Source organism: Prenolepis imparis, unplaced genomic scaffold, assembly GCF_030444845.1.
Source record: "Prenolepis imparis isolate NDT839.2.m4 unplaced genomic scaffold, iyPreImpa1.0 SCAF_5, whole genome shotgun sequence".
In the NCBI taxonomy this organism is placed as follows: domain Eukaryota; kingdom Metazoa; phylum Arthropoda; class Insecta; order Hymenoptera; family Formicidae; genus Prenolepis; species Prenolepis imparis.
In genome coordinates, this window is record NW_028141163.1 from 11,791,977 (window position 1) to 11,811,242 (window position 19,266).

General features: G+C 31.3%; 6 protein-coding genes and 1 non-coding gene across 11 annotated transcripts; 4 read left to right on the forward strand and 3 right to left on the reverse strand.

The window, feature by feature from the left end:
- The first annotated feature begins 267 nt into the window (after positions 1 to 267).
- Positions 268 to 3,937, forward strand: Snx1 (sorting nexin 1). The gene is made up of 7 exons (XM_083038175.1): positions 268 to 444; positions 1,307 to 1,558; positions 1,644 to 1,890; positions 1,971 to 2,135; positions 2,234 to 2,355; positions 2,757 to 3,056; positions 3,136 to 3,937. Exons 1-7 carry the CDS (start codon positions 343 to 345, stop codon positions 3,481 to 3,483), a joined length of 1,536 nt encoding a protein of 511 aa, XP_082894301.1. The 5' UTR covers positions 268 to 342; the 3' UTR covers positions 3,484 to 3,937.
- Positions 3,938 to 4,503: 566 nt separating this feature from the next.
- On the forward strand, positions 4,504 to 6,898 carry Hpf1 (Histone PARylation factor 1). The gene is made up of 5 exons (XM_083038084.1): positions 4,504 to 4,763; positions 4,926 to 5,486; positions 5,622 to 5,770; positions 6,093 to 6,331; positions 6,512 to 6,898. Exons 1-5 carry the CDS (start codon positions 4,632 to 4,634, stop codon positions 6,811 to 6,813), a joined length of 1,383 nt encoding a protein of 460 aa, XP_082894210.1. The 5' UTR covers positions 4,504 to 4,631; the 3' UTR covers positions 6,814 to 6,898.
- LOC145936174 (uncharacterized) lies at positions 6,658 to 10,342 on the forward strand. Of its 4 annotated transcripts, none has more exons than XM_083038087.1 (5): positions 6,658 to 6,790; positions 8,210 to 8,576; positions 8,795 to 8,920; positions 9,254 to 9,568; positions 9,976 to 10,342. In XM_083038087.1, the coding sequence occupies exons 2-5, from the start codon at positions 8,220 to 8,222 to the stop codon at positions 10,198 to 10,200; spliced, it is 1,023 nt and encodes a 340-aa protein (XP_082894213.1). In that variant the 5' UTR covers positions 6,658 to 6,790; positions 8,210 to 8,219; the 3' UTR covers positions 10,201 to 10,342. The 4 variants fall into 4 exon arrangements, with proteins under 4 accessions (XP_082894213.1, XP_082894212.1, XP_082894211.1 ...); XM_083038086.1 differs by lacking the exon at positions 6,658 to 6,790 and adding an exon at positions 7,641 to 7,957; XM_083038085.1 differs by lacking the exon at positions 6,658 to 6,790 and adding an exon at positions 7,642 to 8,109.
- A 335-nt stretch (positions 10,343 to 10,677) lies between these two features.
- Trnav-aac (transfer RNA valine (anticodon AAC)) lies at positions 10,678 to 10,750 on the forward strand. The gene has a single exon. It is a non-coding gene; the product is annotated as a tRNA-Val (tRNA).
- A 409-nt stretch (positions 10,751 to 11,159) lies between these two features.
- Positions 11,160 to 13,667, reverse strand: LOC145936360 (protein AAR2 homolog). 2 transcript variants are annotated; one of them, XM_083038515.1, is made up of 5 exons: positions 13,152 to 13,667; positions 12,845 to 12,960; positions 12,618 to 12,771; positions 12,265 to 12,540; positions 11,160 to 11,602 (listed from the first exon to the last, which is right to left on the reverse strand). In XM_083038515.1, the coding sequence occupies exons 1-5, from the start codon at positions 13,316 to 13,318 to the stop codon at positions 11,194 to 11,196; spliced, it is 1,122 nt and encodes a 373-aa protein (XP_082894641.1). In that variant the 5' UTR covers positions 13,319 to 13,667; the 3' UTR covers positions 11,160 to 11,193. The 2 variants fall into 2 exon arrangements, with proteins under 2 accessions (XP_082894641.1, XP_082894642.1); XM_083038516.1 differs by having other exon boundaries at positions 12,845 to 12,955; positions 13,152 to 13,286.
- A 341-nt stretch (positions 13,668 to 14,008) lies between these two features.
- Positions 14,009 to 15,792, reverse strand: LOC145936145 (uncharacterized). The gene is made up of 5 exons (XM_083038045.1): positions 15,514 to 15,792; positions 14,930 to 15,180; positions 14,578 to 14,773; positions 14,355 to 14,453; positions 14,009 to 14,279 (listed from the first exon to the last, which is right to left on the reverse strand). Exons 1-5 carry the CDS (start codon positions 15,560 to 15,562, stop codon positions 14,155 to 14,157), a joined length of 720 nt encoding a protein of 239 aa, XP_082894171.1. The 5' UTR covers positions 15,563 to 15,792; the 3' UTR covers positions 14,009 to 14,154.
- Positions 15,793 to 16,473: 681 nt separating this feature from the next.
- Positions 16,474 to 18,464, reverse strand: LOC145936359 (stress-associated endoplasmic reticulum protein 2-like). Its single transcript, XM_083038513.1, has 3 exons — positions 18,205 to 18,464; positions 17,526 to 17,598; positions 16,474 to 17,332 (listed from the first exon to the last, which is right to left on the reverse strand). Exons 1-3 carry the CDS (start codon positions 18,286 to 18,288, stop codon positions 17,295 to 17,297), a joined length of 195 nt encoding a protein of 64 aa, XP_082894639.1. The 5' UTR covers positions 18,289 to 18,464; the 3' UTR covers positions 16,474 to 17,294.
- Between the last annotated feature and the right edge of the window lie 802 nt (positions 18,465 to 19,266).

Consider the following 19,266-nt stretch of genomic DNA (forward strand, 5'->3'; position numbering starts at 1 on the left):
GCGAGCCGCGAGCCGCGATGGGTGGAGGGGGGAGCGGCATGGTGGGGGCTCGGGGGTGCGCGCGCCGTTTCGTCACGTGACCGCGTCACGTGGCTGCGTCACGTGGTTTGGCGGCTGCGCAGAGGTGGGAGTGGGGGGCACACCAAACCACGTGACGCAGCCACGTGACGCGGTCACGTGACGAAACGGCGCGCGCACCTCCCAGCCCCCACCACGCCTCTCCCCCCACCACCCGCCGCGACTCGAGGCTCGCCCCTGAAATTGGCATCAGTGGGGCCGATCCCTGGGGCGAACCAACGAGAGAGAGGGAGAGAGCCTAATGCGCTTGACAGAACCGCTAAGATGGCCGATATGATGGAATCACCGCCGCTATTCGACACCAACGAGACCAAATTGGACGATCTGGAGGACGACGATGAAGATATCTTCGCGTCCGCCGTTCAGGTATCTGGCTAAAGAAGCTACCGATGACACGGAGAATCGAAATTACGAGAAACATATATGATTGTGTAAAAATTTGTGTCTCGCGAGAGAGAGAGAGAGAGAGAACGATCCGTATTTATTTCACAAAGATAGAAGTGATAAGACTTTTTTGCATCTGTATATTATAAATAACGCGGAAGAACAATTAAACCCGTCATCGAAATTCTACTCTTTGATCCGAAAATATTTTCCTCTGCATGAGAATAAATAATTTTGCTGACACATCTTCCATATTAGTTGCTTTCCTTTTACATGAAAACTCAGATAATTCTCACTTGTGACGTCATAACTCAGTTGAATGCACGTTCCTTTTGATGCTGGAGAAGTGAGATTCAACTGAGTTTGTGCACACAATCGAGACCGTGTGCTTTATTGAGTTTAATAAACTCACATTAAAAGTAAGGTTATGAACCTGTATTATTAGAGTTATGACATCCAAAGTTTTCATGTAAAAGGAAAGCAACTATTGTTGTGCTTGGTCATCAAAATAAGCAGGAAATTTTACTCTCACGATTGCTCACGATACAATTTACAAATGAATTTAAGGTTATTGAGAATATTTTCTCACTTGCGCGTTCCTTTTACTCACTGAACCAATGACGTCATATCTGAGTATAAAATACTCGCATAACTGAGTGACTCAGTATCACTTGAGTGTAAAAGGAAAGCAACTATATTATTGTGACCATTCATTATAAAAGTCATTTATAATTCTATTATAAATTTATTGATATAATATGGTAATTCAATATTATCAAAATATAATAATTGTGACACATAGATTTGTAAATTTGCATACAGATTAATATTTATATATTTATAGGAACAAAGTCAATTGGAGGATACTTCACCTTACAATGGAGTGTCCAAGATTCAAGCGGAATTACCAAAGTTGTCCTTACGAGAGGCGGAAGAGAATAATTCATTCTCCTCCATGTCCAGCCCAGCTCCGGGTCCCTTGAGTCCTCCGCTAGGACCGATAAATACAGATATCGGCGATCTTCATGATGTTCCTATCAATGATAATGCAGACACACTTTCTACAAGTATTATCCATTCTCGGTCTTTAGAAGAGGTAAATTATATTAGTACAATCGTGGTTTGAATTGCTATTAAATGACTTAAATATTATTTATATTATTTTTTTATATGTTATGTAGGTTCCAGCAGACACATCTGAAGTTTTCTTGAAGATTACTGTCACTTCTCCTCAAAAGATAGGTGATGGAATGGGCGCCTATGTTGCATACAAAGTCGAAACAAGAACGAATATGCTTATTTTTAAGAAGAGAAACTTTAGTGTAATTAGACGTTTCAGTGATTTTCTAGGTCTTCATGACAAATTGACAGAAAAATATCTTAGGAACGGCAGAATAATTCCACCAGCCCCAGAAAAAAGTGTCATTGGTAGGATCATAATTTAATTTTGCACACAATTATAAGAAAATTATAAAGAACTGCATATATATTATATATATTATTGATAGGAACGACGAAAATTAAAATGTCTGGAGATAAGAATCAAGAACAAAATTCGAGTTCTACTGAATTTCTTGAACGACGTAGAGCAGCTCTCGAGAGATACTTGAATAGAACAGCGGCACATCCTGTTCTGAGTATTGATCCTGATTTCAGAGAATTTTTAGAAGCTAGTAAGTAATAATATTTCTTAGTAAATTACGTAAGTGTCTTGAGAAATGTTTCTTCTGTAAAAGAATATTTTGAAATTAATATTTGATTTTTTTTATAGATATAGAATTGCCTAAGGCTACCAATACATCAGCATTGAGTGGCAAAGGAGTAATGCGACTTTTCAACAAAGTTGGAGAAACTGTTAACAAGATAACATACAAAATGGATGAAAGCGATATGGTGAGATTTCTTCAATACAAACACATATTTCTTCTTGCATGTATTTCCTACAAAGTATCGTGAAATGACTTTTTGTTGCTTGCATTAGGAGAGTAAGGTACGTTCATTTGACATCAACACATCCATTCATTATTTTACTAGTATTTTAATCTAATTCACACATATGTTTTAGTCACATTTAAAATAATTATATTGTCCTAAATTAACATAATGTGATATAATTATATTGTCATAGATTAACATACTGTCGAATATAAAATTTAAAATAATTAAATCGTATAAATTTAAAATAATTTGTCAGCAATATTCGGCGATACAATATTCAAAATTATTCATTATTTAAAGTATACAAAACTGCTTGAAAAAATAAACTGAATAAAGAAAAGTCTATTTCTTTACAGTGGTTTGAGGAGAAAACATCGCAAATAGATTCCCTTGATATTCAGTTACGTGCATTGCATTCCGCAGTCGATTGCTTAACAAATCAAAGAAGGGAATTAGCAAACTGCACTGGTGCTACGGCAAAATCGGTCGCCGTCCTTGGTCATGGTGAACCTGGTGCGTCTCTCGGCAGAGCGTTGGCGCAGTTGGCCGAAACTCTAGAAAAGGTCGAGGTCATCAGGAAGACGCAAAGCAACAGCGATCTCTATCAATTTGGAGAAATGTTGAGAGATTACGTCGCGCTTATTGGTGCAATTAAAGTTGGTGTTTATTATTGTATTTACATGCTCTTGATTCAAGTTACATTCTTTATACGAGATGTTCTTCTGTCTTCTTCAGGATGTCTTTCACGAGAGAGTGAAGGTCTTTCAAAATTGGCAGCATGCTCAATTGATGTTGAACAAGAAGCGCGAACAAAAAGCGCGGCTCGAGCAATCAGGCAGGACGGACAAGACGAGTCAGGCGGCGACCGAAGTCATAGAATGGGAGGCGAAGGTGGACAGAGGTCAGGAAGAATTCGATAATATCTCGAAAATGATAAAGGAGGAGGTGGAACGTTTCGAATTGGTCAGAGTGCAAGATTTCAAAAAGCAGCTGATTGAGTATCTGGAATCGATGCTACAACACCAGAATCAACTCGTCAAGTATTGGGAGAGCTTCCTGCCGGAGGCACGAGCAGTGGCATAAACATTCCTTGCGTTAAAAAAAGAGTAATATACATTTTTAATACGATAATAAGGCCGATACGTCTACCTAATTTTAAACGAGTCATTTCTATACCGTTTATAAAGGTTAATTATTCGTTCAGTATCAGATGAGCGTAGTGTGTTCTTCTTACTAACAATAAGAGGATTCTTGAACTTTGTTGAGAGGATAGATCGGAGGAAAAAAAGTGGGAGCACGCACAGTGCATTTACGATTCAAAGATACTGTCTCGATTAATTTCAGAATATTCTAATTGTACGAACTTAATTAAGAGTCTCAGATTTTTATTATATTTCAATTATACGTATTATATTGTCAATATAGTATATTCATTCTTTATGATTACTTTACTTATATTATATATTATACATACATATGAAATTATACAATTTGTTAAGAAATGTTACCGAATATAATAAAAAATCAATTATATATATATGGTTATATAAACATAGGTTTCATCTTTTTTAAATAAATCATAAATATTTAAATTGAATAGAATCTCTAAATTATAAATGTAATTATCAAGATATACTGTTACAGAAATTTTGTTCTTTAATCTAATTTATGTTTTATGGTCAGCATTGTGTTTGCAGTTTGCAGGCAACAAAATAATATATATATACATATATATATTACTGCAAGATAAAATATTATAGCAATTTTATTTTCTATTTAATTTACGTTTTATATTCATTGTCAGCATTATTTTTACAGATATAACATGTATGTATATACATATATTAATATTTTATTTATATAACGAGAAAAGATAATATATATACGATAATAATTTTTTCTTTGCAATTTCTACTTTTTACTATACTTCAATTTTATTCTTATCTCAAAGTCTAAATATATACTTGTTTCTTTTTCACTTTTTTGTGTATAAAAATCTACTTAGAATGCAACAGGTGCCAATTTTGAAAAGAATAAAAATGTCTCTCTCTCTCTCTCTCACACACACGCACACAAACGAACAGCTTCTACAAACACGTGTTCAGCCAAGGACAGATGACGTAAAGGAAGATAACCTCAATAGCGCGTCCCTACGTCGGTTGCAGATTCTAAATTTTTCGATAATGATAAAAAGTCTATATCTCTAATATATCTTTCATTTCACGTGTACGATGTCGTCCGAGGACGCTCAATTTCGGATCTATAAGGACGATCCGCGAATCCCTTGTCAATACGGTGTCAAGTGTTATCAGAAAAATCCTCAGCATCACAGCAAATACAAACACCCGCCAAAAGAAGAAACGGTATCGTACAACTCTTAAACAAAGAACAAATTGATAATAATTAAGACGTTTAATATATAATTAATATAATAACGTCAAAAAATAATAATTAATATAATAATTAACGTTAATTGATGATATATCGACGCATAATCGCTAATTAATCTGTCAAAAATTTTGCAGGTGAAACAAGAAGCTGAAAAGACTATAACTGGCATAAAGAGAAAAAATCCTCTGAAAGACGATAAGAGGAAGACGCAGCCGAAAAGTCCGCAAAGAAAGTTGCAAAAGCTACACGAGTTCTGTCAAAGAAATTTGCATGATGTCTCCCTAAAAAGTCCAGAAAGAAATGATACTAGAAACAGCAACAAAGATTCTAATGTCAAAACAGAAACATCGGATAAGGATGCATCAAGCCTGCAAACGCCATCTAATCAGTCTAATTCGCCTGAATCATCAGCTGAGTGCAGCATAGCTGAGAATGCATCGGCATCCAATATTGATGCTGAAAAAATTATTATGGATCTATTTCTGATCGAAATGCCAATAGATTTTTTTCAGTTCTATGAATTTTGTAAAGGTATATCAAAAGATAATCCCCTTCTGGCATGTAAATCTGTTCGTTTAAAACTGGTGGGCCCATACGATGTGCTAGATGGTAAAATTAAGAGTTCTGAGAATGAGAGTGATAAGGAAAAGTACTTGATACATTGGAGATATTATTATGATCCTCCAGAATTTCAGGTACGTGAGATGAATTTAATTTCTATAAATGACATTTGTTCTTAACAACTAATATCTATATGAGAATAGCATTATGTTTATATATAAATATTAAAAACTAAAAATGTAGCTCTAACACAAAAATTTTACTTATAGACTGTTATAAAGTGCGACGACAAGGAAGGATTACATTTTGGTTACTGGCGAGATAGTGCTACCGAGAAACCAGTGTTTGTAGCAAAAAATCGAGCACATGTGAATTGCATATTTGAACCTATTGCAGAAAATATATTTGGTGCTGTTGAGTAAGTACATAAGAAAAATCGATTTACTTAAAGAAAAAAAATTAAGGTTCCATTTAAAAGAAACTAAGTTGTCCCTGAAAAATGACCTTAATTAAAATTCAAAAGTATCAACTATTTTCCTTTTGAAACTTTTTAACTTTTAATATAAATATAACTTTTAGTATAAAATATTTTCTCATTACAGCTATAGTTTCAGCAATATTCAACTATATTAATATATATAAATTTCTTCAAATATGTATATACATATATGTTTATATATTTATTATTTCATATATATTATTTTTTTAATTATATTTGCGTATTATTATTTAAAATATAGCGCTTATTTGCAAGATAAAGCGAAATCGGCCAATCCTTTCGAGAAAACTAGTATAATGCGCTTGCATTCCCAGTTGAAGAACTTTGCTAAACAGCGTAATATAACTCTGGAAAAGAACACCGTAAACATGCGATCGAGAGAGAGGCGAGTTGTAGCACGAACCTTTCACAAAGCAGGCATTATAGTCCCTTATGATAAGAAGACTCAACTGGGTTACAGAGATTTGGCAGCAACAGACAGTAAGTACAATTGATAACGCATTGATCACATTTGATGCATATACATACATACATTCAACAATTAAATTTTTTTGTGATATATTTAAGAAAGATATCTTATTTTATTTACACAATTGTATAGTTTCATTATATTTAATGAAACTGAATGCTGAATGTAATTATTTTACTGATACGTTACAGACGATTTGCAGAAGATATTGAAGCAGATAGAGGAAGCTGGCACTTCGGACGAGAGAAAGACGTCATTCGTGAAACTCGAGGAAATCGTAAGATTAGCGACGATAGCTGCGGACGAATGCGACTTTGGCACTTGTTTGGAGCTGGGACACGATCTCTTCTCAAACGGTGGCATTCACGTTCAAACAATGGCATTACAAATGCTATCCATTGCCTACACTCATTTACAAAGGCTGCAACTGTTAAAAATACTTAAAGCGCATTTGAAAGACAGAAAGAAAGGTTGCGAATTAAGTATGATTTAAAAAAAAAACTGTATTTGTACTAATATATTTATATAAAAGAGTGTATTTGTGTGTGGTTATAAAAATAACAATTATAATTTTTATATATTATATATGTATATATCATGATTCCAATATTTCTTTTGATTATATCGACTATCGTTCTAGAGTCTTTCTAATGCGTTTCTGAAGAATAAATGACAAATTTTTGTTTATCAAAATTTTTAGAAAAATTAGAAATTTTTTAAAGAAATTTTTATAAAGAAATTTCTAATTTATTGAAATTTTGTTAAAGTGATATTTTCTCACAGTATATATATATATATATATATATATATATATATATATATATAGGAATAATTATGAACAATGGGATGCGAGTAACTAAATACTTTCCAAATATTAAAGAAAGGAAATTATGGAAAAATAATAATGCTCAAATATCAATAAAATATTTTATGAAAATAATTACTATTTTAATTATAATATTAAATTAATATTTTAGCATTATTATTTTTCCATAATTTTCTTTTAACATTTGGAAAGCATTCAGACACACACACACACACACACACATATATATATACTTATATATATATATATATATATATATATATATATATATACATATACTTTTTTATATATATATATATATATATATATATATATAATCGACAATTTTATAATCTTAAATGTCATCTAAATTAAATAAATTAACACGTATTAAATGAGAAAAATCTATAAAAATAATTCAGTTTCCGTAAACGCAAAAAATAATTTTAATTTTGTTTTTCTCAATTTTGAGAAATTATAGAATAAAGTAAAATATGAAAAAATCAAAATAAAATTATATATATAAAGTCGATAATTTTATAATCTTAAATGTCATCTAAATAATTAAATGAATAAAATTTTTATATGTTTTAAAATAATTCGTTTTCATAAACGCAAACTGTTAATATCACATGTGACTGAGCAGATGAATATCATTAAAGTGCTAAGATGTAACATGTAACTCGAAATAGAACGAACGGCGAATAGCCAAAAATATCTACCTTACGCTTCTAGTCGTCGATGTCCAGTCGCTCTGGTTAACAGTGAAGTTTCGATGAGAGTTACTTTGACAAGGAATACCAGATACACATATATACACTGTCCTTTCTAAGTAAATCATTCTTCTTCAAATTATTTTTATCACATAATTGAGCGCCTGAAATATCATTAAGTACAATGCAAGAGTCACTTCATTGTAGCTTTGATAATTCATAACATGTGTTATATATATTATTTATATTTATATAAAAGGATTTAACAAAGGTGTGTGACATTTTATTCGCTTAAAATATGACATGTGGAGTGAAAAAAAGTATCATTTCTCGCGTTCTTCTGTTTTACTAATTAAATGTCATTCTTGCAGAAAGAGAGAGATGTCGAAATTAAGAGGAACAGATCCTATAGCCAGCGGAGATGCAAAGATCGTCATTGAAAAGACCGATTGTGTCAATTGTGATGTAATTTCGCTGTCAACTGTCGAATTAAAATGCTGCGAAGATGAAGTTGCAGCCGTGAAAGAAGTTTCAGCCTTGTCTTCAAACGTGCAGGCTGAAGCTGCAACTGAGGGTTCAGCAGAAGTGATAAATGAAGAGGCAGCTAATCCGAATGCTGTAGAGATCGCACATATAGCTGCGGAAGATGCTGAAGAATCCAAAGTTGAAAGTTTATCTGCGATCGCTCTTCAAAGAAGTGAAGAAACGTCGCAGTCGGGATTTGCCAATGAAGAAAAGGTGAAAGAAAGAACAGATTATTGATTATATGTATTACAATTCCGTCTCTCTCTCTCTCTCTCTCTCTCTCTCTCTCTCTCTCTCTCTCTGTAGATTTTTAAAATTAGTATTTAATTTTAATTTTAATTTTATTTTACTTTTTAAATTATTTTATTTTTTAAATTATATTTAATTTAAATTACTATTCTTTTATCAATCATGTTTTCCATTGCACTTAGGCTGATAATTCGAACCATGATGCGAGGATATCCGGTCTGGAGGCGGAAGTGCGGGTGAGAAAATCCGTAGAGAACGCGGACTGTCCTGAAAGAAACGAATCATCTCACAATCAGCTCGATAACCAAGTTATAAATCATCATATTTTTAGAAAAATTATTTGGCCATTTTCCACGTCCTTGCTATACATTTATGTAGCTCTTCTGGAAAACTTCCATGTCTTTTAAATTATATTCTTCTATTATAATTTGTTATTTTTTTTTGTCTAAAATTATAATTTAATTAATTGTTATATATGTATAACAGCAAATAGTATTTAAAATTCTATAATTTTCTATAACAAGTCATCTTCTCGCAAACAGAATCTTTTCGATATATATGCTCTTTATGTTCTAAAAGATTCGTGAATCTTTTTAATTTTTACACAAAATCTAAGGATATGATTCTCTTGTCCTCTTCAGAAAAGGATGAAGGAGCGCGACGATTATCGAAAGAAACTGGAAGAGACAGAGACGAAGCTGGCCGCGTTGCAAACATCCTATGAGGTGAGAAGAAATCAGGATAGTGAAACTGAAGATACTCTTCAACGATCGGTGGAGCAGTTGCGCGGTCAGCTGGTGCAAACCGCGTTGATGTACGAGGAACGAAATCGCGTGGCGATGAATCAGGAGAGTCAGATTAACGCCTTGAACAATCAGGTGGCTTCGTTGAAGGAGGTGGTATCGATCACGCGAGATCTACTGCAGATCCGTAACATGGAAGTGAAGCAGTTGCAGGTGAATCGCGAGTGATCTTCTCATTCTTTCGGTGACATTTATATATACAATATTTTATACAGAATTACAAGTATGAAAAGGGCTGTTTATATATGAGCTAGAGATACAGTTTATAAAATCTAAAAATAAGATAACATTTTTCTTCTTTAGTTCTTTTTTTCTTTCCAATATCTTTTCTCTCTCTTTTTTTTAAATAACAAGGAACTCAAGAAGAAAAAAATTCGGGCCTAATCAAGATTTTATATACACATACACAAATTCACAAACAATTTGAATTAATTTCTTTTGATGTATCTATTCTTGGAAAGTGTTTCTCTGATCATCGCTGACAAGTGTGTGTGATTAGAGAGGAAAAGCGATTCAGAATTATATTTTAAACTAATATATATGTGATATACATGTTATAGGCCGAAGTCGACAATATGGAAAAGAAGATCACCGAAGAACGCGATCGGCATAACGTAATGATTAGCAAAATGGATGCAGCGATGCGACTCAACGCGGACCTCAAGAAGGAATACGAAACCCAGCTGTCTTTATTTCAAAGTCTTCGTGAGAAATACGGAGAGAAAATTACTCTGCTATCCGCGGAGAAGCGAGCCCTCGAAACAGCCGCCTCTGCACCTGAATAAAGATTTCTTTCGCACGTTCTGAACAAACAACGTTAACAGATTTGGCAAATTCTTTTTTCATCGTAATGCGTATGTATGTGTCTGTTATCTAATATATTATCAAATAATTTCATATGTTAATAAAAGCGATATTTTCTCTCTCTTTCTCTGTCATGTAATTCTCCAATAATTTATTAATTCCCCATAATTTAATTTTTAATTTGTATATACATATGTATATACTTATATTATTAAATATATTTTTATATACTCTACATATATATTATTAGTGTTCAAGAATAAATATCCAATCAAAAATTGTTAAATACATTGCACACGCATATCGAACGTAATAAATAATAAATAATTCATTAGAAATATTTTCAGAACTTTATAACACAAATTTTCTGTATTTTAATTATATTAAAAAATGTTTCATATACCATTTATTTTATTATACTGCTATATAATTCAATAATGAGAATACGTTAAGCGTGTGTTTCCGTGGTGTAGTGGTTATCACATCCGCCTAACACGCGGAAGGTCCCCGGTTCGATCCCGGGCGGAAACATTTTTTTTTAATTTGTTAATTATACATATACTATTTAATTCGTTAATTACATACTATTATTTGTAGTATATATTTTAGAAATCTATTGATAAATCTTTCTCTCTTTCTATAAAAGCAATTATATTTAAAAAAATATATATATAATATTTAAATATATTTAAAATAACTACATTGTTTAATAATCTAAGTATATAATCAGAATAAAATTAATAAGAAAGGAAAATTGTTGATGTATGGAAATACAATAAAATAATTATTCAAAATCTTTAAAATATAACAGAATTTAATATTAACATATAATAATATATATATGTATATATCCAAGAAAAGCTTTCCACGATTTATTGAATTTATATTTATATAAGAGAGGATATTTATATTCTCTTAAAAATAATATATGTATATCATATTTCGTTCATGTCTTATGATTCATTTATTTGCATTTATGCCAGAGTTACGACTACAGGCGCTTCGTCGTCCGTCTCCTCGAGCAAATTCGAAAAGTCCCATAGAAACTTCGCGGTCAATCGGCTCTGCAAACGTTTCGCGTAAGACTTGAGTCGACCGTCCACCTCGGAGTTAGATTCAATGTTACCGAATAGTTTGCACAGATTGTGATACACGAAATTACTGCTCGCTACGATGTCGCACAGAACTTCCTCAGGAACGTATAATAGTTCTATTTCGAGAGCTTGCAGAAATTCCATGTAGATAGAACGATATTGAGGAATCGCGTTGTCCACGTCGCAGATCAGCGACACAAGTTTCTTCCACTGCTCGAAGGCGTCCAAGCTCTGACCGACCAGGAAGCAAATGAATGCCAGCTGCATCTCCCCGATGATTTCGACAGGTCTGAGAATCGTACAAGCAATTACAAAAGTAGATATTTTTAGAAAACGCGTTTTTTTTTCAGGGTGTCTACTCACATCTTGAAAAAAAGAATTCTCTGATTTTCCAAGTATTTTCATTTCATTTAAAATACTATGTGAAATAAGAAAATTTGTAGATGCATGCTTTTTAAAATAAGTTCTTTATCGTTCGCGCGTTTAATATTGATTTATCTAATTAATTTGGACGATTAAAATGCAAAAACAAAATAAAAATATAAAAAAATAATTTATTATAAATGTCTTAGAGTACTAATTTATTTAAATATTATTAAAAAATTAAACAATTTTCTATTAAACTTACATAAGATCTTGATATTAAAAAGAGATCGTCAATAAAAAATCACAGATTGAGATTTTAATATAAATTTAAATATTGCAAAGATATGTTAGATATGTTTCGTAAATATTAAATGAGAGTAAAATTATCAAAAACACAATTTTTGAGAAAATTCCTGGAGTCTCAATAAAATTCTATGACTTGCTGGATTTTTCAAGATAAAAAAAAATTTCTAACAATCCCCGGTTTTTCCAGGAAGTAGACACCCTGTTTCTTTTGTATCTCATATTTCTTTCTCTGCCTCTCTCAACCTTTAAACTGATTTCAGCTTATTGTTTCAGACTTACTCTCGTAATTTCTTCAAGATAACTTCCAAGACGTAACTGGAATCGAGAGAATGTCGCGTTATCTCGCTCGGAGTCGCGTCGTCGGGATAATGCTTATCCGGTATTTCCGTGAGTCTAAGTTCCGTGCCAGGTTTCGGTTTCAAATTCGGCAGCAACTCCTCCTCCTTGTCCTCGACGGTGAGTCTCCCGGATCTCCTTCGCTTATCGTCGATTTTTCCGCCACGCGGTCTCAAAGCATCGCTGCAGTTCTCCAATTCCAAAGCGGATCGCACGTAACTGAATGAAACAGTATTTCAATGCATTTTATGCATACATATTTAAGTCTTAATATCTTAAGTTAAGATGCAACTCACCCGCATAGCGGCGAGCATCTCGCCACGAGAGATTCGGTGATTTCGCTCGTTAATTCCATCCATTGTTTCCATATCTCGTACGGATATGGTCCTAGATATCTGTCCAATTCCTTTAAATTATCTTTCAACCTTTGAATCGTCTCCTCTGGCACAGCTATTGTTGGAAGATGTCATAATATTATTAGGAATGAATAATTCTCGAATAATTAACAATCTTGTTTTCTTACATTCCGAGCTGATATCTTCTTCCTTGCTGTCCCATCTTTTTACTAAGAATTCACACTTCTTGAAGTCGTGAAAGAAACCAATTCTCGGTGCCATTTCGCCATGTTCACTCACTGTGCTAAAAAAAATATTAAATTATATTAGATATCATGTTATATATGTTATTATATATATATTAAATATAAAATCAAAATTAATTTATAGAAATATAAAATATTAAATGAAAAATATGTAATATATATAATTTTAAATATTATATAAATAATTCAGTAAACTCGTAAAGCAATATATTTGACACGCTAATGTTACCTGTAATGCACAAAATGCACCCCAGATGGGATCATTTTAATGCCCTTGAAATTATGTCCTGTATTCCACGATTTCATATCAATTCCAATATCAGTGCCGGTTGGTACATCCAATAAAATCAACTTGGCACCTTGCGTGAATAGAGTCTGTGCAATATTTTGATCCATCTTTGATGTATCTCAGTAAGATTCTCTTATAAATGTATTCGCATTTACATAGTTGGTGTAAATTCTTGGAGAAAATGCTTTGTTATTAGTATAATAGAATTTTTGACAATAGAGTAGTAGAGTCTCATTTACATTATTATAAGTTTATTTTATAATAAAGGTTATCCTTTGAAATCACATTTATCCTCAAGATATATATTTCCAGATCGCAAGATTAATTTTAATTTACATTATAAACATTTCACACAATACGTCTGTTGGATTTTATATAAAATAGCAATAACTCTATATTTATCATAATTTATCAAACATATACACTTCTCTTTCTGTTATTTGACAAGTGTTTATTATTGAGAAACACAGGAAACAGATGTTTTGTGAAAAGCGACATCTGTGGTCGTTTCAAATATTTTGGCGCAATTTTTTGTAACAGCAAAATGTAAAAAATGTTTAATATTTCATCAAACCATAAAATCAATTAAAATAAAATATTATTATTACACTAATAAACCAAGGAAATACTTAATATATTCAAATGATTCTGTAATAATGTAGTAATATAAGACTAAAAAAAGCTTATTATAAACTAACGTATATGTTACTTTTAAACATCATAACTTAATAAAAATTATATTTCAAAATTATATTAAATTTTTTCATTATTTAAAAATAATTTGATGTGGATATAAATACAGTGCTCTAACTATATTTATTAATACAAGAACATATATCTATAATTATAGAAAATAAATTATTATAATAGAATTTAGCCTTACATCTACTCTTATAAAAATCTAAGATTACAATATTAAAATAACTCTTATTAATAGTTATCACTACAGACCATCATCATCAGATATATCAGATATTTCAGGTAGGTCACACGACCAAAATTTTTTATGATCTTTATCAAAAGATCTATCAAAAACAAGTTTTGGAACTTCTAACATGACTGGTGTTTCTGAAAAAAAAGGAAAAAAAACGTGAATCATAAACTTCGAAATAAACAAATAATTATATATGTTGAGCTTTATACCTGATGTAAAATTCCTTTCTTCGGAAGGCTTTATATTCTCTTTCTCCTTAGAAAACAAGTCTTTAAATTCTTTTTCTATGGCCTCTATATATCCATAGTCTACGTAAAAAGATTGATTTATGAGTATATTACTACATTAGAGTTCTACTATATATAATAATTAAATATCAATTGTCTGTTTGTTAAATTGTCTATTAAACAAGAACAATGGTCCCATACATACCAAATTTATGTTGATCGTCAGACCAATATGTTAATCTTTCTGGTTTAAGAAATTTCTTAGTATGTTTTTTAGGAGGCAATGGTTTCTTGAAAACATCTTCACTTAATTGCGCTTTCGTATTTTTATTAATCAAAGTTTTTTCTTTCAGAGGTTCTTTCAGAGGTTCATTGAACTTGGATGAATGTGCAATTAGCTTCTATAAAAAAAAATTGCAAATAATTTTTTAACGAAGATTAAATATTGACAAAAATACACAATATAAGTTTGTTAGATACAACCAGAAAATTGTAATAATAATAATTTGTACTCAATGTATATGTGTTTGAATATTCAAAATAATAAATTTTATTACCTTTGCCTTTTCTTTGCTTGGAGATATTGGGCGTCCACTAATATTTAATTGTGTCACTTTTAGCTTTAGACAATCCTGATCTTTAGCATTTGTATTTTTCTTAATATTGAAAGGTGTACTATGAGATAAATTCATATTAGAATTAGATCTTATTGATAATCCTTTTGGTTTTGTGCCTCCCATAGTCTTAAGAGAATTCAGTTTAACATCGTGAGGCACTTCGGACTGCGCAATAGGTTTTGTCACTTGACCTAGAGAAGTGAATTTATCATCAGTCCATTTAATATAACAATTTTTATATATTACAATAAAACACTTTTTTCTTTGTACAAAACAAGATAATTGCTTGATCTAGAATATTTTTTGTAGCTATCATATTGTAATAAAACTTTATATGAAAATACAATAGAAAATATTCTTCCATAAATATAATATTTGTCTTTATATATGAATGTACAATTTCAATGGATTATAAAAGAAGACATCTTGTTGTATCATCGAAATTGTTCTCTAATTGTAAAAATATATAATATATATAGATATATACAAATCGTTTTATAATCGTGAAAATAAATGTTGCCTACCTCTGCTAGATTCGGCGATTCCACCCAATAAATTAAATATGTGGGACATTTTGCAAAATTATGTGCAAAATGCGTTTATGGTTTAATTCTTTGTGGATCTCCACAAAGGTTTTCGTTTCGTATAAAACTAACTATATCGTGTCTACAATTTTTTCCTTGTAATTTCTAATCGACGAAGAAGAACCAAGTAATTTCACTGGACTGTTATCTTCTCGTTAGACGTTTAAAAACAAAAACAACCGTTTATCTATTCACTCTATGCGCCTGCGTTTGATCTGTTTACGCAGAGTTCGAAAACTCCTAGGGAAAAAGAGCAAGACAATTACTCTCTAGGGAATTTTTAAAATTGCGATTTGATGTTGTCATCTTTTTCTCGATCTTATGGCTAGGGAAAAAGAGCTAGACGAAGACTTTCTAGGGAATTTTTAAGCTCGCGATTTAATGTTGTCATCTTTTTCTCGATCTTATGGCTAGGGAAAAAGAGCTAGACGATGACTCTCTAGGGAATTTTAAAATCGCGATTGTATGTTGTCATCTTTTTCTCGATCTTATGGCCAGAGAAAAAGAGCTAGGCAAGACTCTAGGGAATTAAAAAAAAAAATAATAATTTATATTTTATATTATAAATTATAACCTTGTAAAAAAATCTTTGTCATATTCTCATTATATTTTTAAGGGAAAATAATAAATAAATGGAGAGAATACCATAAATAAATAAAAATTAAAAAAAAAAAAATATATATATATATAAAATAATTAAAAAAATAAATAAATGAGATTAACAAGATATAATACAATGGGTGTACACAATTGATTTTTAACAATTTTTATCCATTTGATAAATAACAATAAGATAAACATATAATTTTTCTTTTTTCAAATTAAAAAAAAACAGGATTACAGTTGGATAAACTATATGCAGAGGAAAAGAATGTGATTTAGAAAACGTTATTTAAAATGTTTCATGTAAAACAATATATATATATATATATCTTTATTGATAATATATTTTATTAAAAGAGATATAATGCACTGTCAGTAGCAAATATTCAAATATTTGTATAGATAAATCATTCTTGATATATGTGTATGTATTATAATATATATTTTGTATAGGTATATAATGACCCCCTCACGCATCAATAATGCGTAAACATTTCATACAAAGGCCATTATAATAACAGAAAGCCTACCAACTGTTTACAGTGGAATGCTTTAGGACAGGTCTATCAAATTGATGAAGCCTAAAAGCTATCAATTCGAAAGGCCTGCTCGAGGAGAAATCCGCACAATAAATCCTGTATATACAATTATTTACTACGTACACATAGACGAAAGAATATATATTTGACAGGGAGCAGAATATAAAAAGTATTTAACAAAAATATTAATGTTTAGAATATAGTAAAGAATCAAATATAAACAGATCTTTATTTTCCTTCTCGATTTTTGATTAATAAGATCCCCTTTAGAAACCTTCCTTTATTATTTTGAATACTTGAACGCTCTTCTTTCGTCTATGTGGAGCCGCAATTAAGTTAAACGCTTATAAATGCTAAATGTTATAAATAAATCTTTGAGCTTCTGTAAAATGAAAAATAATTTTCCAGCTACTGTGTCAAAATTTTGCTATTATGAGTACACGTTTTGTTTCCTATGTCTCTCTTCCTTTTTTTATAAATATGTTAAAACGATTCGCCAATCTCTCTTCTGCATAGCGATGAGTTGTAAATGGTATGTTGCATTAAGAGTAACAGTAGCATCTTCCTTCCTCCTCGTCTTCAAGCCATTCTGATACTTTGGATGATTTGAAATACAGCTGTAACAAAAAATGTATATATCATTCTCAAACTAAAATCTGCTATGGAAATCCAAAAATCCAAATATACATCAAATATAAATTTAAAAAAAAGAAAAGTTAAAAAATCACAAGCTTATAAGACAAACAAGTTTATAGGTATGTAAAGTTGCATTGCAAACTTATATTCAGATTGTCACATATGTGTACTTACCGGATCCACAAACAACGAAGAGGAATAAAGCTAGGAGCCAAGGACCAACCGGAGAGCTCTCTTCTTGCGATTTCTGCTAAGGCAAAAATCTTTGTTTAATATAGACATAAATTAGACGCAAAATACAGATAAATAAAGATAAATAGTTGCTGATATATTTTCAAATGTCACCTAATAGATGGAACATTTGTATAAGAATAACAAATATCTTTCATTAATCTTCAGATAAACGTTTTAACGCAGAGAGAGATTATTTTAATTCAATAATTATCACATATGTCTCGATACATTTGTTGTTTGGATTCTAACAGAAAATAAATAGACTCCTTATCAGAAGCAATTAATTTTGACAGAACATCAAAATCATACAATAGAAGTTAAATATATAATCTCAATATGTATCTCGAATTGAGTTTTTAATTTTTGCGAACAAAAAGAGTCAGATTAAATATGTGTATACATTATCTTCTCGTGTCATCCACTTCACCCCCTAACCATATGTGCGATATTTTCTTCCGGAACGCATCTTCGAAATTTGACAGATCTCTTGACACAACATTCCTTTTCGAATCTCTCTTCTTTTCTCTCTCGGATGGACCGATTTGCGCGAATCTTGCGAGAATGAATCGAGAGATCGTGCGCCTCTCGTATATATAAATTCTCCGGAATTTAAACTCACCGTCGACTTGGGAACGTTTCCGCGTAAGGTGATGTTCTTCGTCGCCTTCTCGTTGGCGATACGCATCCTCTGTTTCGGCGCCATCGTCGGAGATTCCTGGTCTGGATTCCTGTCTCTCGCGAAATAATAAGACGAGCAGCGAGGAGTCGCGAGGAAAGACAATCCGGCGTTTGATCAGCTGTATCCCGCGACGTATCGCCGACGTGTGCGCTCAGTGCGCTGTGCGCTGGCGTATTTGACACGTGAAGCGAAGCTGCGCGACAGCTTGACGGCTCCTCGTGCCACACTGTCACCACAGCGGTCAATTGAGCGATTTAACTTCTCGTCTGTCGACGAGCGATCTTATTATTGTTGGTTCATCTACAATACTTATTTTCGATTCGCAATATTTATTTTCGATCGTCCTTATGAAAGGGGGAAAATTAAAAATTAAATGCTTAGATAGGAAAAAAAGGATCCGCCGTACTTGGCGGGAATCTTTTGAATACAAACGTGAATGATATATCGTTGTTTAAAAATTGAGTATTTCTATTTGAAAGATTAATTGAAATAATAATTTTAAGAATTTTAATATATATATATATTCATTTTAAAATGAAGATCATAATTTTGTATTATCTTTTCCCTGTATATATCGAAATTATTAAAATCACTCATTATCTCAATTAATTAAATCTTTCAAAATGAAATAAAAACCATAATCTTGAGTTTTATCTTGAAGTGAAGATCATGATTTTTAGTAAAAGAAACCATGAGCGATTGCATTATTACATAATTATGATCTTCATTTTATCTTGAAATTATGATTTTCATTTCATCTTGAAATGAAGATTATAATTTTGTATTATCTTCTTCTTGTACATTCAAAATTATAAAATCATTCATTATTTCAATTAATCTTTCAAATTGAAAATTAAATAATTTTGAGTTTCATCTTGAAAAATAAAGATCATAATTTTTAGTAAAAAAAAATCATGAGCGCTTGCATTATAACAAAATTATGATCTTTATTTCATCTTGAAATGAAAATGTGATTAACTGAAATAATATGATTTTAGTTGA

What these genes read in the sequence shown, in the direction of transcription:
- Snx1 (XM_083038175.1), top strand. Translation starts at nt 343, where the DNA reads ATGGCCGATATGATGGAATCACCGCCGCTATTCGACACCAACGAGACC. An exon ending in ATTCTCGGTCTTTAGAAGAG is followed by an intron (nt 1,559 to 1,643) that starts GTAAATTATATT and finishes TATGTTATGTAG; the next exon opens with GTTCCAGCAGACACATCTGA. An exon ending in CAGAGAATTTTTAGAAGCTA is followed by an intron (nt 2,136 to 2,233) that starts GTAAGTAATAAT and finishes TTTTTTTTATAG; the next exon opens with ATATAGAATTGCCTAAGGCT.
- Hpf1 (XM_083038084.1), top strand. Translation starts at nt 4,632, where the DNA reads ATGTCGTCCGAGGACGCTCAATTTCGGATCTATAAGGACGATCCGCGA. An exon ending in ATGATCCTCCAGAATTTCAG is followed by an intron (nt 5,487 to 5,621) that starts GTACGTGAGATG and finishes TTTTACTTATAG; the next exon opens with ACTGTTATAAAGTGCGACGA. An exon ending in AATATATTTGGTGCTGTTGA is followed by an intron (nt 5,771 to 6,092) that starts GTAAGTACATAA and finishes TTTAAAATATAG; the next exon opens with CGCTTATTTGCAAGATAAAG.
- LOC145936174 (XM_083038087.1), top strand. Translation starts at nt 8,220, where the DNA reads ATGTCGAAATTAAGAGGAACAGATCCTATAGCCAGCGGAGATGCAAAG. An exon ending in GATTTGCCAATGAAGAAAAG is followed by an intron (nt 8,577 to 8,794) that starts GTGAAAGAAAGA and finishes CATTGCACTTAG; the next exon opens with GCTGATAATTCGAACCATGA. An exon ending in ACAATCAGCTCGATAACCAA is followed by an intron (nt 8,921 to 9,253) that starts GTTATAAATCAT and finishes TGTCCTCTTCAG; the next exon opens with AAAAGGATGAAGGAGCGCGA.
- LOC145936360 (XM_083038515.1), bottom strand. Translation starts at nt 13,318, where the DNA reads ATGGATCAAAATATTGCACAGACTCTATTCACGCAAGGTGCCAAGTTG. An exon ending in GTGCATTTTGTGCATTACAG is followed by an intron (nt 12,961 to 13,151) that starts GTAACATTAGCG and finishes TATTTTTTTTAG; the next exon opens with CACAGTGAGTGAACATGGCG. An exon ending in AGATGCTCGCCGCTATGCGG is followed by an intron (nt 12,541 to 12,617) that starts GTGAGTTGCATC and finishes TGTTTCATTCAG; the next exon opens with TTACGTGCGATCCGCTTTGG.
- LOC145936145 (XM_083038045.1), bottom strand. Translation starts at nt 15,562, where the DNA reads ATGTCCCACATATTTAATTTATTGGGTGGAATCGCCGAATCTAGCAGA. An exon ending in AATCGCCGAATCTAGCAGAG is followed by an intron (nt 15,181 to 15,513) that starts GTAGGCAACATT and finishes TCACTTCTCTAG; the next exon opens with GTCAAGTGACAAAACCTATT. An exon ending in AGAAAGGAATTTTACATCAG is followed by an intron (nt 14,280 to 14,354) that starts GTATAAAGCTCA and finishes CTTTTTTTTCAG; the next exon opens with AAACACCAGTCATGTTAGAA.
- LOC145936359 (XM_083038513.1), bottom strand. Translation starts at nt 18,288, where the DNA reads ATGGCGCCGAAACAGAGGATGCGTATCGCCAACGAGAAGGCGACGAAG. An exon ending in GAAACGTTCCCAAGTCGACG is followed by an intron (nt 17,599 to 18,204) that starts GTGAGTTTAAAT and finishes TTGCCTTAGCAG; the next exon opens with AAATCGCAAGAAGAGAGCTC. An exon ending in CTTCGTTGTTTGTGGATCCG is followed by an intron (nt 17,333 to 17,525) that starts GTAAGTACACAT and finishes TTTTTGTTACAG; the next exon opens with CTGTATTTCAAATCATCCAA.